The 17,157-nt window shown below is 43.0% G+C and overlaps 1 protein-coding gene across 28 annotated transcripts in view; it reads left to right on the top strand.

The window, feature by feature from the left end:
- UNC80 (unc-80 homolog, NALCN channel complex subunit) overlaps positions 1 to 17,157 on the top strand; it is a 256,402-nt gene that overhangs the window by 65,022 nt on the left and 174,223 nt on the right. For 19 of the 28 annotated variants that reach the window (XM_069733446.1, XM_069733439.1, XM_069733450.1 and 16 more), the window contains 2 exons: positions 8,629 to 8,688; positions 14,453 to 14,549. In XM_069733446.1, the coding sequence (XP_069589547.1) occupies positions 8,629 to 8,688; positions 14,453 to 14,549 (157 nt within the window). Of the gene's footprint in view, positions 1 to 8,628; positions 8,689 to 14,425; positions 14,550 to 17,157 lie in introns of all 28 variants that reach the window. The other 9 variants (XM_069733457.1, XM_069733451.1, XM_069733449.1 and 6 more) reach the window with 2 other exon arrangements.

Genomic DNA, 17,157 nt, shown 5'->3' with positions numbered 1-17,157 from the left:
TGAAAGTAAGGTTAATAATATAACTTCCATTACAAAATCTTCACTTTTGCTCAAATTAGGTGATGCAAAAATCAATACACCCCACATCAAAAACAAAGTATCTATGTATTTAAATTTATCTTGGTCTCGTCAAGCAAGAATATAGAATCTATGAGTGATGAGACAAACATAAATGTTTTGGAACTGATGAGGTGAGGAATACAAAGAAAAATGCATACAGCCTACAGTGAAACATGGTGGTGGCGGTGTCCTTATGTGGGGCTCTATGAGTGCTGCTGGTGTCAGGGAGCTACAGTTCATTGATGATATCATGAACTCACAGATTTACTGCTCTATATTGAAAGAGAAGATGTCCCATCACTCCGTGCCCTTACTAGATGTGCAATTTTCCAACATGACAATGATCCAAAAGGCTTAAAAGTCTCCTCACCATGAGAGGCTTGACATGTTACTCTCCACAAGGAGAAACGCCTCTCACCCAGCCAAACCAGATCTCACACTTTGCACTGATGAGGGCCGGTACTACTTGAAACACAGTGTCTGCAAATTAAGAGTTTGTTTTTTATCCCAAGTCATGTGACAAGGCTCGTTAAAGGGTTGATATTGACTTTTAGGATTGCTACTTCCAATTGGTGGCACTAGAGTTCTAGCCCTCTTTCCCTCTGAAGAGACCATTTGCATATTTAATTATCTAAAACACACATCTCTTGCATTTCTGAAGAAGAACAGGGTGACAGTGATAAAGTGGCCACTTGCCTCTTGATCTGAAACCGATCAAACACCTATGTGGAATTCTGAAGAGACAAGTTGAGCATCATTCTGCATCCAGCATCCAGGCGCTAAAAGAGCTCGTTCTTGAAAAATGGAATAGATGTTCAATTTGACGTCAACTTGTTCATTCCATGTCATACAAAATACTACATGTATTAGTTTTTGGTGTGGGGTGTATTCATTTATGCATCAACTAATTTGAATATAACTGTTGCTTTTTATTTTTTGGGGAGTCAATGTTCTGGCTGCAATGCTGAAGATTAGGCTGTTAACCATTAGGAGTAATAATTGTATATTTTGAATGATATAACTTTTCTGGACACGTTAATACAAAATATGCAGATTTTTTTAATTTATGGAATGGAAACAGAGGGGTAATTTATATTTTTATTTTTTATATTTTTATTTCCATTTTAAACAATATTTTTACATTTTTTTAGTACTGTTAGGGGATGTTACATGTTGGGGGCCAGTACAAACTAGCAAATGAACAAATTACTCTGCCATATACGTGTATTTTCAGTTGCAAACCACTAAAAATTTGCTTTCATCAAATACATTTTTAGCACAAAACAATCTGCCATCAAATGATCGTTCACATATGATTTCCAAACATTGGCTAATATCGTCAAAATCAGAGATTTTGCTTAACTTTTACCCGTATGAGCAGCTTTAGATCCAGTGAGGGCCTTCTGCCATGTGCAGTCCTTAAAGAGGTTTTCAAAAAGTTTACAAATCTCACCCCAGCCATCAATGCAGCTAATATAATTAATGTATGCTCACTATTTTAATCCTGCCAATCCAGCTCTGTATTATTTTTTTTTTTATTATTATTATTTATTTATATAGCACCATTAATTTCATGGTGCTGTACATGAGAAGGGGGTTACATACAGGGTTATAGATATCGTTTACAGTAAACAGGTTTACAGTGACGGACTGGTACAGAGGGGAGAGGACCCTGTCCTTGCGGACATACATTCTATGGGATAGTGGGGAAGAGAAAGAAGGTAGGGGTGAGGCGGCGGCTCTGGCGGTGGTGAGGCGGCGGCTCTGGCAGTCGTGAGGCGGCGGCTCGGTTATTGTTGGCTGTAGGCTTTCCTGAAGAGATGGGTTTTCAGGTTCCGTCTGAAGGATCCGAGGGTGATGGATAATCGGACGTGTTGAGGCATGGAATTCTGTTGTGAATTCTGTGGCTGAATTCACTCCTGTGGTCACAAGTGGTACTGCAGCTTCTGAGCTTCCTCCCTCAGGTGTTCTGGTGAGCTCGTTAACTGCTTCATTACTTAACTCCGCCTGATGCTGCTATCCTTGCTCCTTGTCAATGTTTCAGTGTTGGATCTGAGCTTCTCCTGATTGTTCCTGTGACCTGCTGCTCTGTATAGCTAAGTGCTTTTTGCTTTTTTGTTGCTTTTTTTCTGTCCAGCTTGTCTTTTGTTTTGCTGGAAGCTCTGAGACGCAAAGGGTGTACCGCCGTGCCGTTAGTTCGGCACGGTGGGTTTTTTTTGCCCCCTTTGCGTGGTTTTGCTTTAGGGTTTTTTGTAGACTGCAAAGTTCGCTTTACTGTCCTCGCTCTGTCCTAGAATATCGGGCCCCACTTTGCTGAATCTATTTCATCCCTACGTTTTGTCTTTTCATCTTACAGTCATTATATGTGGGGGGCTGCCTTTTCCTTTGGGGAATTTCTCTGGGGCAAGTCAGGCCTATTTTTCTATCTTCAGGCTAGCTAGTTTCTTAGGCTGTGCCGAGTTGCCTAGGTAGTTGTTAGGCGCAATCCACAGCCGCTTTTAGTTGTGTTTAGGATAGGATCAGGTGTGCAGTCTACAGAGTTTCCACGTCTCAGAGCTCGTTCTTGTATTTTTGGGTATTTGTCAGATCACTGTGTGCGCTCTGATCGCTATGCACACTGTGTTTCTGGATTGCCTTCATAACACCTGTCATTAGCAAACATAACAGTACAAGGAGCCTAACTAATGATTCTCAATAGAGGGAAAGAAAAAGTTCTGACATCATTTTTTTTTTTTTTTCTGCTCTGTGTTCACTTTTTTTTTTTCCCCTAGACATTTGGGTGATTCTGGACACAGGTGTGGACATGGATATTCAGGGTCTGTGCTCTTCAATGGATAATCTCGTTATAAATGTACAAAAAATTCAAGATACTATTGATCAGAAATCTATGTTAGAACCAAGAATTCCTATTCCTGATTTGTTTTTTGGAGATAGAACTAAGTTTCTAAGTTTCAAAAATAATTGTAAGCTATTTCTGGCCTTGAAACCTCATTCTTCTGGTAATCCTATTCAACAGGTTTTGATTATTATTTCTTTTTTGCGCGGCGACCCTCAAGACTGGGCATTTTCTCTTGCGCCAGGAGACCCTGCATTGAGTAGTGTCGATGCGTTTTTCCTGGCGCTCGGATTGCTCTACGATGAGCCTAATTCAGTGGATCAGGCTGAGAAAAATTTGCTGGCTTTGTGCCAGGGTCAGGATGATATAGAAGTATATTGTCAGAAATTTAGGAAATGGTCAGTACTCACTCAGTGGAATGAATCTGCGCTGGCAGCTTTGTTCAGAAAGGGTCTCTCTGAGGCTCTTAAGGATGTCATGGTGGGATTTCCTATGCCTGCTGGTTTGAATGAGTCTTTGTCTTTGGCCATTCAGATCGGTCGACGCTTGCGCGAGCGTAAATCTGTGCACCATTTGGCGGTACTGCCTGAGGTTAAACCTGAGCCTATGCAGTGCGATAGGACTATGACTAGAGTTGAACGGCAGGAATACAGACGTCTGAATGGTCTGTGTTTCTACTGTGGTGATTCCACTCATGCTATTTCTGATTGTCCTAAACGCACTAAGCGGTCCGCTAGGTCTGCCGTCATTGGTACTGTACAGTCCAAATTCCTTCTGTCCATTACCTTGATATGCTCTTTGTCGTCGTTTTCTGTCATGGCGTTTGTGGATTCGGGCGCTGCCCTGAATCTGATGGATTTGGATTATGCTAAACGTTGTGGGTTTTTCTTGGAGCCTTTGCGGTGTCCTATTCCATTGAGAGGAATTGATGCTACACCTTTGGCCAAGAATAAACCTCAATACTGGGCCCAGCTGACCATGTGCATGGCTCCTGCACATCAGGAAGTTATTCGCTTTCTGGTGTTGCATAATCTGCATGATGTGGTCGTGTTGGGGTTGCCATGGCTACAAACCCATAATCCAGTATTGGATTGGAATTCCATGTCGGTATCCAGCTGGGGTTGTCAGGGGGTACATGGTGATGTTCCATTTTTGTCGATTTCGTCATCCACCCCTTCTGAGGTCCCAGAGTTCTTGTCTGATTATCAGGATGTATTTGAAGAGCCCAAGTCCGATGCTCTACCTCCGCATAGGGATTGTGATTGTGCTATCAATTTGATTCCTGGTAGTAAATTCCCTAAAGGTCGATTATTTAATTTATCCGTGCCCGAACACGCCGCTATGCGCAGTTATGTGAAGGAATCCCTGGAGAAGGGACATATTCGCCCATCGTCATCACCACTGGGAGCAGGGTTCTTCTTTGTAGCCAAGAAGGATGGTTCGCTGAGACCGTGTATTGATTACCGCCTTCTTAATAAGATCACTGTTAAATTTCAGTATCCCTTGCCATTGTTATCTGACTTGTTTGCTCGGATTAAGGGGGCTAGTTGGTTCACTAAGATAGATCTTCGTGGTGCGTATAATCTGGTGAGAATCAGGCAAGGAGATGAATGGAAAACTGCATTCAATACGCCCGAGGGTCATTTTGAGTATCTAGTGATGCCGTTCGGACTTGCCAATGCTCCATCTGTGTTTCAGTCTTTTATGCATGACATCTTCCGTGAGTATCTGGATAAATTCCTGATTGTTTACTTAGATGACATTTTGATCTTCTCAGATGATTGGGAGTCTCATGTGAAGCAGGTCAGAATGGTTTTTCAGGTCCTGCGTGCTAACTCTTTGTTTGTGAAGGGATCAAAGTGTCTCTTCGGTGTGCAGAAAGTTTCATTTTTGGGGTTCATCTTTACCCCTTCTACTATCGAGATGGATCCAGTTAAGGTCCAAGCCATCCAGGATTGGATTCAGCCGACATCTCTGAAAAGTCTGCAAAAGTTCCTGGGCTTTGCTAATTTTTATCGTCGCTTCATCTGTAATTTTTCTAGCATTGCCAAACCATTGACCGATTTGACCAAGAAGGGTGCTGATTTGGTTAATTGGTCTTCTGCTGCTGTGGAAGCTTTTCAGGAGTTGAAGCGTCATTTTTGTTCTGCCCCTGTGTTGTGTCAGCCAGATGTTTCTCTTCCGTTCCAGGTCGAGGTTGATGCTTCTGAGATTGGAGCAGGGGCGGTTTTGTCACAGAGAGGTTCTGATTGCTCAGTGATGAAACCATGTGCTTTCTTTTCCAGGAAGTTTTCGCCCGCTGAGCGTAATTATGATGTGGGCAATCGAGAGTTGCTGGCCATGAAGTGGGCATTCGAGGAGTGGCGTCATTGGCTTGAAGGAGCTAAGCATCGCGTGGTGGTATTGACTGATCGTAAGAACTTGACTTATCTCGAGTCTGCCAAGCGCTTGAATCCTAGACAGGCCCGTTGGTCGTTATTTTTTGCCCGCTTCGACTTTGTGATTTCGTACCTTCCGGGCTCTAAAAATGTGAAGGCGGATGCTCTGTCTAGGAGTTTTGTGCCCGACTCTCCGGGTTTATCTGAGCCAGCGGGTATCCTCAAGGAAGGAGTCATTGTGTCTGCCATCTCCCCTGATTTGCGGCGGGTGCTGCAAAAATTTCAGGCGAATAAACCTGATCGTTGTCCAGCAGAGAAACTGTTCGTCCCTGATAGGTGGACTAATAAACTTATCTCTGAACTTCATTGTTCGGTGTTGGCTGGTCATCCTGGAATCTTTGGTACCAGAGAGTTAGTGGCTAGATCCTTCTGGTGGCCATCTCTGTCACGGGATGTACGTACTTTTGTGCAGTCCTGTGGGATTTGTGCTAGGGCTAAGCCCTGCTGTTCTCGTGCCAGTGGGTTGCTTTTGCCCTTGCCGGTCCCAAAGAGGCCTTGGACACATATTTCGATGGATTTCATTTCTGACCTTCCCGTTTCTCAAAAGATGTCAGTCATTTGGGTGGTCTGTGATCGCTTTTCTAAAATGGTCCATCTGGTGCCCTTTGCTAAATTGCCTTCCTCCTCTGATTTGGTACCTTTGTTCTTTCAGCATGTGGTTCGGTTGCATGGCATTCCTGAGAATATTGTTTCTGACAGAGGTTCCCAGTTTGTTTCAAGGTTTTGGCGAGCCTTTTGTGGTAGGATGGGCATTGACCTATCCTTTTCCTCGGCTTTCCATCCTCAGACTAATGGCCAGACCGAACGAACCAATCAGACCTTGGAAACATATCTGAGATGTTTTGTTTCTGCAGACCAGGATGATTGGGTGTCCTTTTTGCCGTTGGCTGAGTTCGCCCTTAATAATCGGGCCAGCTCGGCTACCTTGGTTTCTCCATTTTTTTGCAATTCTGGGTTCCATCCTCGTTTCTCTTCAGGACAGGTTGAGTCTTCGGACTGTCCTGGTGTGGATTCTGTGGTGGATAGGTTGCAGCAGATCTGGACTCAGGTAGTGGACAATTTGATCTTGTCCCAGGAGAAAGCTCAACTTTTCGCTAATCGCAGACGCCGTGTGGGTCCCCGACTTCGTGTTGGGGATCTGGTTTGGTTATCTTCTCGTCATATTCCTATGAAGGTTTCCTCTCCTAAATTTAAACCTCGTTTTATTGGTCCGTATAGGATTTCTGAGGTTCTCAATCCTGTGTCTTTTCGTTTGACCCTCCCAGACTCCTTTTCCATACATAATGTATTCCATAGGTCGTTGTTGCGGAGATACGTGGCACCTATGGTTCCATCTGTTGAGCCTCCTGCCCCGGTTTTGGTGGAGGGGGAATTGGAGTATATTGTGGAGAAGATTTTGGATTCTCGTGTTTCTAGACGGAAACTCCAGTATCTGGTTAAATGGAAGGGTTATGCTCAGGAAGATAATTCCTGGGTTTTTGCCTCTGATGTTCATGCTTCCGATCTTGTTCGTGCCTTTCATGCGGCTCATCCTGGTCGGCCTGGGGGCTCTGGTGAGGGTTCGGTGACCCCTCCTCAAGGGGGGGGTACTGTTGTGAATTCTGTGGCTGAATTCACTCCTGTGGTCACAAGTGGTACTGCAGCTTCTGAGCTTCCTCCCTCAGGTGTTCTGGTGAGCTCGTTAACTGCTTCATTACTTAACTCCGCCTGATGCTGCTATCCTTGCTCCTTGTCAATGTTTCAGTGTTGGATCTGAGCTTCTCCTGATTGTTCCTGTGACCTGCTGCTCTGTATAGCTAAGTGCTTTTTGCTTTTTTGTTGCTTTTTTTCTGTCCAGCTTGTCTTTTGTTTTGCTGGAAGCTCTGAGACGCAAAGGGTGTACCGCCGTGCCGTTAGTTCGGCACGGTGGGTTTTTTTTGCCCCCTTTGCGTGGTTTTGCTTTAGGGTTTTTTGTAGACTGCAAAGTTCGCTTTACTGTCCTCGCTCTGTCCTAGAATATCGGGCCCCACTTTGCTGAATCTATTTCATCCCTACGTTTTGTCTTTTCATCTTACTCACAGTCATTATATGTGGGGGGCTGCCTTTTCCTTTGGGGAATTTCTCTGGGGCAAGTCAGGCCTATTTTTCTATCTTCAGGCTAGCTAGTTTCTTAGGCTGTGCCGAGTTGCCTAGGTAGTTGTTAGGCGCAATCCACAGCCGCTTTTAGTTGTGTTTAGGATAGGATCAGGTGTGCAGTCTACAGAGTTTCCACGTCTCAGAGCTCGTTCTTGTATTTTTGGGTATTTGTCAGATCACTGTGTGCGCTCTGATCACTAAGCACACTGTGTTTCTGGATTGCCTTCATAACACCTGTCATTAGCAAACATAACAGAATTCCAGAGGATGGTGGATATTCGGGAGAAATCTTGGAGGCGGTTGTGTGAGGAACGAATAAGTGTGGAGGAGAGTAGGAGGTCTTGGGAGGATCGAAGATTACGTGAGGGAAAATATTGGGAGATTAGTTCAGAGATTTAGGGAGGGGACAGGTTGTGGATGGCTTTGTAGATCAGTGTTAGTAGTTTGAACTGGATTCATTGGGGAATTGGGAGCCAGTGGAGGGATTTGCAGAGGGGAGAAGCAGGGGAGTAGTGAGGAGAGAGGTGGATTAGCCGGGCAGCAGAGTTGAGAACAGACTGGAGTGGTGCAAGGGAGTTAGCGGGGAGACCACAGAGGAGGGTGTTGCAGTAATTGTGGCAGGAGATGATGAGAGCATGCACAAGAGTTTTGGTAGATTGTGTATTCCAATAATCCTTTCTTGTCTTCTATTTCCTTTGGCTGCAGCAGTCAATACTCCACATGATTGGCTGCAGTGATCATGTGTGGTATATGCAGTGTCTCTTCTGCCGCCAAGGTAAACAGAAGACCAGTGGGGAGGATCTGAAACGCATCTCTGGAATGGAAGAGAGTTAAAGGCTGGGTATATTTAGCTGTATTGGTGGCTTTGACCCTTAAAATTAACCAATAGAATATACATATAGATTATTTCCAACTCAAATTCCAATGACAATCAACTTGAAACTTTTTGACATTTATACCTAGGAATTTGGTATCATGTTTCGTTTCTATTAAACACAAACTACTCGACATAGAAAAAAATCCATTAATGGTTCCACCCACACTGTGTCCCAAAAATAAAATATAATAAATTGGATAATTTTTGGGCTCCGGGAGGGGGCTGACATGGCTGGTCTTTTTTTTTTTCATAAGATTACTAGAATGCCTTCTGAACCTGTCTCCTCCTTCTCATTTGCATAGCATGCCTCTGGCAATAGGAAGAGTTTGCCAGCACAGGAGATGGGGGAGACAGATAAAAAGGTAAATAAAAATAAATACAGTAGGTAACAGAACAAACAGTGCAACAGTTTTTATTATTTATTAATGGAAATAATGTAACTAATTGTACAATGCATTGTCTTTGACTTTATTCTAAAAAATGTTTTATTTAAGGGGATCTGTCAGCAATTGCACCCCCCAAAAGTATTTATATGTGCATGTAGCCCTTTCAAAGACAAGTCCAGCAATACCTTTACATGGTCAGTCTGTTCCTCTGTTACTGAAAAATCAGCATTTGAATTTAAATGCAAATGAGGCTGATTAGCTATTTGTAAGGGTACCGTCACATTTAGCGACGCTGCAGCGATATAGACAACGATGCTGATCGCTGCAGCGTTGCTATTTAGGTCGTTGTGTGGTCGCTGGAGAGCTGTCACACAGACAGCTCTCCAGCGACCAACGATACCGAAGTCCCCTGGTAACAAGGGTAAACATCGGGTTAGTAAGCGCAGGGCCGCGCTTAGTAACCCGATATTTACCCTGGTTACCATTGTAAAAGTAAAAAAAAAAAAACAGTACATACTTACATTCCTGTGTCTGTCCCCCGGCGTCAGCTTCCCTGCACTGTGTCAGCGCCGGCTGGCTGTAAAGCAGAGCACAGCGGTGACGTCTTTTTAACTTTTACAATGGTAACCAGGGTAAACATCGGGTTACTAAGCGCGGCCCTGCTTAGTAACCCGATGTTTACCCTGGTTACCAGTGAACACATCGCTGGATCGGCATCACACACGCCGATTCAGCGATGACAGCGGGTGATCAGCGACCAAAAAAAGGTCCTGATCATTCCCCAACGACCAACGATCTCCCAGCAGGGGCCTGATCGTTGGTCGCTGTCACGCATAACGATTTTGTTAACGATATTGTTGCTACGTCACAAAAAGCAACGATATCGTTAACAAAATCGTTATGTGTGAAGGTACCTTATGTCTGAAGCCTCTGTCACTCCAGCTCTATTCCCTGCCCAGCGCCGCCTCCTCTTGCTTGACTGAAAACCTCTATGTTGGGTGACTTCAGGCAAAGTAGTCATCTGTCATGAGAAGTCCGCAGTGGCCGAGGAATAGAGATGGAGTGACAGAGTCTTCAGATCTAAAATAGTTCTTCAGCCTCATTTACATATCAATTGTAAGAAAGCAGGAGGTAAGGTCCTGGATGGCGGATATGTGTCTCTGAGTTGGCTGGCATTGGTAATGTAAAATCTGTAGCGTTAATTTGACTGGATTTTGGGTGCGGAATTTAGGACCAACCAAAAGAGTCTGGTGCTCTCATAACCCAACCCAGTGCTTACAGGCCTAATAACAGCAGCTGGATTAGCTCGACAGTGTGGAGTTGTCCTGGAACTGAACAGAGAGGTGGTTGTCTGATGAACGCATTTAAACTGCTTGAGCTGATACTACTTGGAATACTGAGGTTGGTCAGGCTGCTACATTTACTTGGTGTCATTGTGCCTGAAGGAAGGACTGTCCATGTTATTCATTTGTAGTGGAGAAAGGCTGTTTTAATTTTGGTGCTGTAAAGTTTATGATGGACAATAAACATTCTGCTGTTTTGATATAAATATTATGTGCTTGTGCGGATCCAAGCTGTTACCTGAAACCCTACTCCATTCAAACGCTGATTCCTCAGTAATGGAGAAACGGACTGACCATGTAAAGTATTGCTGGACTTGGCTTTGAAAGAGCTACATGCACATATAAATAGTTGGGCGTTGAAATAGCAGAACTGTCACCTGTTTATTAGAATGAAAATATTCACATTTTTGTGCTCTGTAAATATAATTGTTGCTTTTAATTACAACCTGGCATATTTTTCCATCGTCATTGAATTTTTTATTTGCTAATTATTTTTGCTGAAGTGTAGGCTAGGATTACACAGTCACTTTTTGAAAAACTAAAGTCGCAGCCTATAGGAACCCTGTAAAGCTGAGTTCAGAAAAACATAAAAAATCGACTGTTTCCCTGAAAAAAGGACAATATATGGTGTTTCATATGTCCATTTTTGACATCTGTGTGACATCCATTTTTTACATCTGCAGTTACATAGTAACATAGTTATTAAGGTTGAAGGAAGACTTTAAGTCCATCTAGTTCAACCCATAGCCTAACCTAACATGCCCTAACATGTTGATCCAGAGGAAGGCAAAAAAACACACGTGGCAAAGAGTAATCTCCACATTGGGGAAAAAAATTCCTTCCCGACTCCACATACGGCAATCAGACTAGTTCCCTGGATCAACACCCTAACAAGGAATCTAGTATATATAACATGTATCATTATACTTTTCAAGAAAGGCATCCAGTCCCCTCTTAAATTTTAGTAATGAATCACTCATTACAACATCATACGGCAGAGAGTTCCATAGTCTCACTGCTCTTACAGTAAAGAATCTGAATCTGTTATTATGCTTAAACCTTCCTTCCTCCAGACGTAGAGGATGCCCCCTTGTCCCTGTCTCAGGTCTATGATTAAAAAGATCATCAGGAAGGTCTTTGTACTGTCCCCTCATATATTTATACATTAAAATAAGATCACCCCTTAGCCTTCGTTTTTCCAAACTAAATAGCCCCAAGTGTAATAATCTATCTTGGTATTGCAGACCCCCCCAGTCCTCTAATAACCTTGGTCGCTCTTCTCTGCACCCGCTCCAGTTCAACTATGTCTTTCTTACATACACCGGAGATCAGAACTTTGCACAGTATTCTAAGTGTGGTCGAACTAGTGACTTGTATAGAGGTAAAATTATGTTCTCCTCATGAGCATCTATGCCTCTTTTAATGCATCCCATTATTTTATTTGCCTTTGTAGCAGCTGCCTGACACTGGCCACTGAATATGAGTTTGTCATCCACCCACACTCCCAGGTCTTTTTCATTGACGATTTTGCCCAGAGTTTTAGAATTAAGCACATAATTATACATCTTATTACTTCTACCCAAGTGCATGACCTTACATTTATCTCCAGTAAAGCTCATTTGCCATTTATCAGCCCAAGCTTCTAGTTTACATAAATCATCCTGTAATATAAAATTGTCCTCCTCTGTATTGATTACCCTGCAGAGTTAATGTCATCTGCAAATATTGAAATTCTGCTCTGTATGCCTCCTACAAGGTCATTAATAAATATGTTAAAAAGAAGAGGGCCCAATACTGACCCCTGTGGTACCCCACTGCTAACCGCGACCCAGTCCAAGCATGCTTCATTAATTACCACCCTTTGTATCCTATCCCTGAGCCAGTGGGTTACACATATTTTCCCCTATCCCCATTATTCTCATTTTATGTATCAACCTTTTATGTGTCACCGAGCACCAGGTAGGCAGCACACCGTTCGATGATCCCTGTCTTTGTGACAGATTTCCCTATCTGTTCCCCTAATAATTGAATCCCCCACTACCAGCACCTGTCTGGCCTGCCCTGCTCTCCTATTTCCCTCCTTACTGGAGCAGTCACTCCTCCGGCTTTCAGAGGACATGCCTGGCTGCAGCAGTGCTGCCCCTATACTGGCACCCCCCTCATCTGCCAACTTAGCAAACTTTTGGGGGTAAGCCAGATCAGGACTAGCCTCCCTGGCACTCTTCCCTCTACCCGGCCTTCTAACTATCACCCAGCTTGCTGCTTCACTGTCCTACAGCCCCATCCTACCATCCCCCCCTCATCTATCCCATTGAGCGTCTGCTCAGTGAGCAGAAGACTCCTTTCCATATTGTCTATGGATCTCAGTGTTGCGAGCTGCACATGTAGATTCAGAATCTGGGCTTCCAAATGCACAACATGCTCACATCTCGCACAGAAGTATGCACCCTCGACCGGCTGCTCAAGTATTGCATACATGCAATATGTGCAAGATGTGCACTGGATGGCATTAACAATAGTGGAGCACATTTCCTAATGGGGATTGCACCAGACAGAAAAGTTAAATAAAAAATAAATGCAAAGTATTAATAAAATACAGACAGCAACTCAGCAATTCCTCCCTTGGAAACCCCCTGAATAACAGGTCACACACTTACCGCCGTTCGCAGTTCACACTCAGCTCGTTCACACTCGCTAAGCTGAAGATTTAAAGAGGGTTTTTTTTCCCCTCAGCAGCAATCCACCTTGCTGATCAATGCACTTCCAAAATGATAAAAAGTCCAATTCAGTTGTCTATGTAATTTTTGCAATGTGTACGTTAAAAACGGATGCCATATGGAAAGTCGCTCAGTATGGCACCCATTTGATATAAAACAGCCATTGAAATCTAAAGCTGTTTTGGGTAACATGAACCAGCACATTGATTAACATTGGTCCGTATGCACACGGAATGCACTCAGAGCAAAAAATGCTTGTCTGAAGGCATCATGTACGAAATACAATCAAGGTAACCTATGAAAATTCAGCTTTAATTTTTTCAAAGCAGATCATAAAATTAGACATTGATTTCACTCGATACAATGGGTAACAATTCTACAGATATGCACAAAATTTCTACAGATGTTTTATTGGATAGCACTCGGCCCAATATTATACAATGAGACAGTGCAGATCAGCGACTATTTTTTATGTGGGTTCAGCATGAGAAAACAATCAAGAATCAGATTGCACCCACTCATACAAGTCTTTAAGTGTGTGTGAAACATCGGACTGCACTCGGATATTATCTGAGTGCAAGTCTGATTGTGGCGGATGCCGGCAATGGAGGAGATGGAGAAATTACTTTCTCCATCTGCTCCGCTCCTGTGTTGTGACCCTCTCATGCAAGAGAATCGGATCACAGTGAACGGACGCTCAGCTCAAATTCTGATAGCGTCGAGTGTTATTTGCAGAATTGGTTCAATGAGAGAATTGACAGTCATGTGACCTTGGCCTTAAAGGGGTTATCCAGGACTATTGTTTTTTTTACTATGTTCCTGAAAACTAACAGTCAGGTAGTTGCTAACAGACGCAACTTCCTGCCTGTTCTACCCAGCGCCGGCTCAGAGCAGTTACGGACTGCTCCTACTGGTAATCCAGCTGCTACGTGACAGCAGAGCTGCTTTTCTTCCGAGCTGCTCTGTCGACGGCTCTACAATTAGGCAGCAGGGAGCGGGTTGTCCATCAGCATGACATTGGCAGTCACACCCTGTCAACAGAGCAGAGCGGAAGAGAAGCCGTTGCTCTGTCCTTCAGAATCACTGTCAAGAACAGCCTGTGACCGGAGCTACTACCTGCCTGTTAGTTCTTAGGCCCGTAGTTAAAAATGTAAATAGTCCTGGATAACCCCTTTAATCAGTTTGACTGATTGGCATCTCTAATGATGCTGTGACTTATTGATAAAAGCAGACAGAGCTATTCTAATCAATGTCAGTTCTCCGATATATTCACAGCGTCACATCAGAAACGTCATGGTCTGAAATCACTTTCTTCTGTTTCATTTTTGCCAGTCTGGTCAGCCCATTAAATGTTCTGTATTATGCTGTTTTTGTAATTTTTTTTTTTTTTTTTATAAATTTGTTCCATTTTAAATATGGAAAATGTGCAATTAAAGCTGTCTTGTGATGTGAATGATGTCAGGAACACACTGAGAACTGCCCCATTGAGGAAATAGACATAGACGGACCTGTAATTGTGCACATTTACAATGGGATCTATGTTGATCATCTATGTTTTCTGTGATTACATGTCTTGTATGTAGTCCTGTGAAGAATACACAAAAAAACGTTAAGCACTTTAACTGTTATTTCTCTGTTCACATGATCACACAGAAATTCTCATATTTCTCATTGATGAAGGTGAAATTTACAAGCGCTGTAAAGTTGTCAGAAGCTGGTCCAGGATCAGGGATGGATGGCGGCAGAGACGAAGAAGAGAATTTTTTCAAGCGTCTTGGTAAATGGCGCTCAAGCAGAAGGAATACATCCAGGCTTCATCACACAGAAGAAAAAGATGGTTAGATATCAGGGTTCTCTTTTTCTGTTCTTTTGCAATTATTTTACCTTCTTTCATTGATTTTTAACTCTTTTGCTGCTGAGGTGACTTGCAATGGATTTCTAAACAGTTCATTGCAACCTCCTTCCTTAGCAAAACAAAACCCATAACAATTCCTACTTCTCATATTATTCCTATCTAATTCAACAGTGACTTATCCATTCTTTCCATCTCTCCTTTTTCCTATCTTTATTTCCCTAACTCTTCATTTAATAATAAAACTTAAAAAGTAATGTGGGTGCTTTGTTTGGAAAGTATCCCTATTTGCCTTCTTATAGTGTAGGTGGTCATTTTGTTGACTGGTTCAGGAACTCATGAAATATTTGTGACATCACCGATATAGTGCACTGTTGTCACTAATTCCAAGTAAGCACACCTATGTACAAAGACATATGAAGACTGTTGGCCAGAAAGGAATAGACACTGGGGCATGCTCATGCACATACATGCAAGTGTCAGCCACAATTATTGCCCCTATGTCAAAGCCTCCTAAAAGTATCAACTACAATATACCCATGGGTACCAGACACATGCCGCATTAACCCAATTAAACGGGCTAGTCACATGCACGTTAACATTACCAGCCTCCTTAAATATTCCATCCAATTGCCTCATAATGGTGTCAGCCAAATTCCCCCTAACAGTACCAGACTTGTTCACCCTTAATAGTGCAGCGGCATTGCCCAATAATATTAGATATGAGGCACAGACCCTAAAAGGGAATCTGTCAATAGGATCAACCACCTAAGCCGTCTATATGGGCATGTAGGTCATAGGAAGCTGAATACAATTGCACCCTAAATATCAATAGGTATGCCCATGAGCATGCCCAGGGCAAGATCTCCCGTTGGAGATCGAGGGTCATGTGCTCAGGCTCTGCAGCACATTCCATTGGTCCTCTTGGCAGGTCTTGGAAGGGCAAAGTTTCTGTGGCCACATCCTGTGCTGCAACTATATAAACTGCGCATGACCGCACGGCCATACGCTAGTGTACAATTGTTAATGTGTGTGTATGTTGTGAGTGCAAGTCGTCCTTGGATACCCCTACCCTATTGAATGTCTGTTCGCGGAAGGTGTATGGTTGCTATCTAGCGCCCGACTTAGCCTACAGCACGAATCACACATTACAGCGTCCAGTTGCTGTGACCGCCAGTACGGCGCCGTGCACTTCCTCTGTGCTTTCCTTACCCAAGCCTGGGTGGTTAGTGGCGTTCGTCAGTGCGGCACCGCATGCACTCTTGTGCCTTAAAATCGTTATTTAGTTTCCTTACACACCCAGTTGCGGTGTTATGCCAGCAAGGGTCTAATCGGACTTCAATCCTAGTTGGGGTTGAGTTCGCTGACTACTTGCTCGCGCTCTATGTGCGGTACCGCTTCCTTCACGTTGGGTGAAGTTTAACCCACGTGTGTATACTTATGAGTACCGCCATATAGTCCGTCGTTACTTGGCAGCAGGTTCCATCTCTGCACGGTGGACCCCGGGCTGCGAACGCACCATACTCTATCTGTCTTAATATTTGGTGCGTTCCGCTAGCCCTAACAACCATAATCCAATTTTTTATTAATATGTAAATTAGCTGTTAAGACCAATGGGCTGAAAATAGATCCCACTGAGAATCTGCCACCAGAGCTTATAATAAATGAAAGAGGCCATTATCAGTGTGAGACATATAATGACTAACAGTCTGCTCTCCTGATCTACATGTCTGGTAACACATCTTTTCATTTATAATAAGCTCTGGAGGCAGATTCTCAGTGAGATCTATGTTCGGCCCATAGATCTTAACAGCTGATTTACATATAAGAAACACATGGATTACTCTGGAATGAACGGATTTCAAATATTAAGGTATCATTTTATTCAACTTTTTATAACCTACGTGCACATATAGACAGCTTAGGAGGATCACCCACTTGAATACCCCAAAATCTATAAAAATATTTATAATATCCTTCAAAATGACCGCCTGCACTGTGATCTAGCATGAAATATCCTTAGACATCGCAATTGGATTTTTACCAATGAGCATGTAGGTATGACCCTCCATCACATAACCTCTTCCCATCCCACAGCATGCTTCCTTTGAACCAAATGCACCTTTTTTTATTAAGAAGTTGGAGTCCCATGTTCCCAAAATAACATTATTAAATCAATTCCATGTGTTATGGACTCACAATCCATACTATTTTTTCGTTTTCTATTTTCTAGAAGTATATTTTTGTTAATACTTCAAAACATTTAATGAGATGAAAATCCCACCCAGATACCTTGTTTCAATTATCTATTTTCTTCTGTGTTTGCATGATCAGCATTTGCATAACCATTTCCAAATAAGACACTGTCCTTTTTGCATCAGCACTATTAAAGATTAGTTGAAATGTACAGCACTTATCCAAGCGTATATCAATGTATGAAGGGTTTCAATACCAACTAGTGGTGTTGGGTGACAGTAGCTTAATTCATATTTGATAATAACATTGAAAAATATAGCTTGCTTTGAGGATAAGA

Source organism: Ranitomeya imitator, chromosome 7 (genome assembly GCF_032444005.1).
Source record: "Ranitomeya imitator isolate aRanImi1 chromosome 7, aRanImi1.pri, whole genome shotgun sequence".
NCBI classification, from domain to species: Eukaryota; Metazoa; Chordata; class Amphibia; order Anura; family Dendrobatidae; genus Ranitomeya; species Ranitomeya imitator.
The sequence above is the reverse complement of the archived record's forward strand: the minus strand, read 5'-3'. Positions and strand labels throughout refer to the sequence as shown.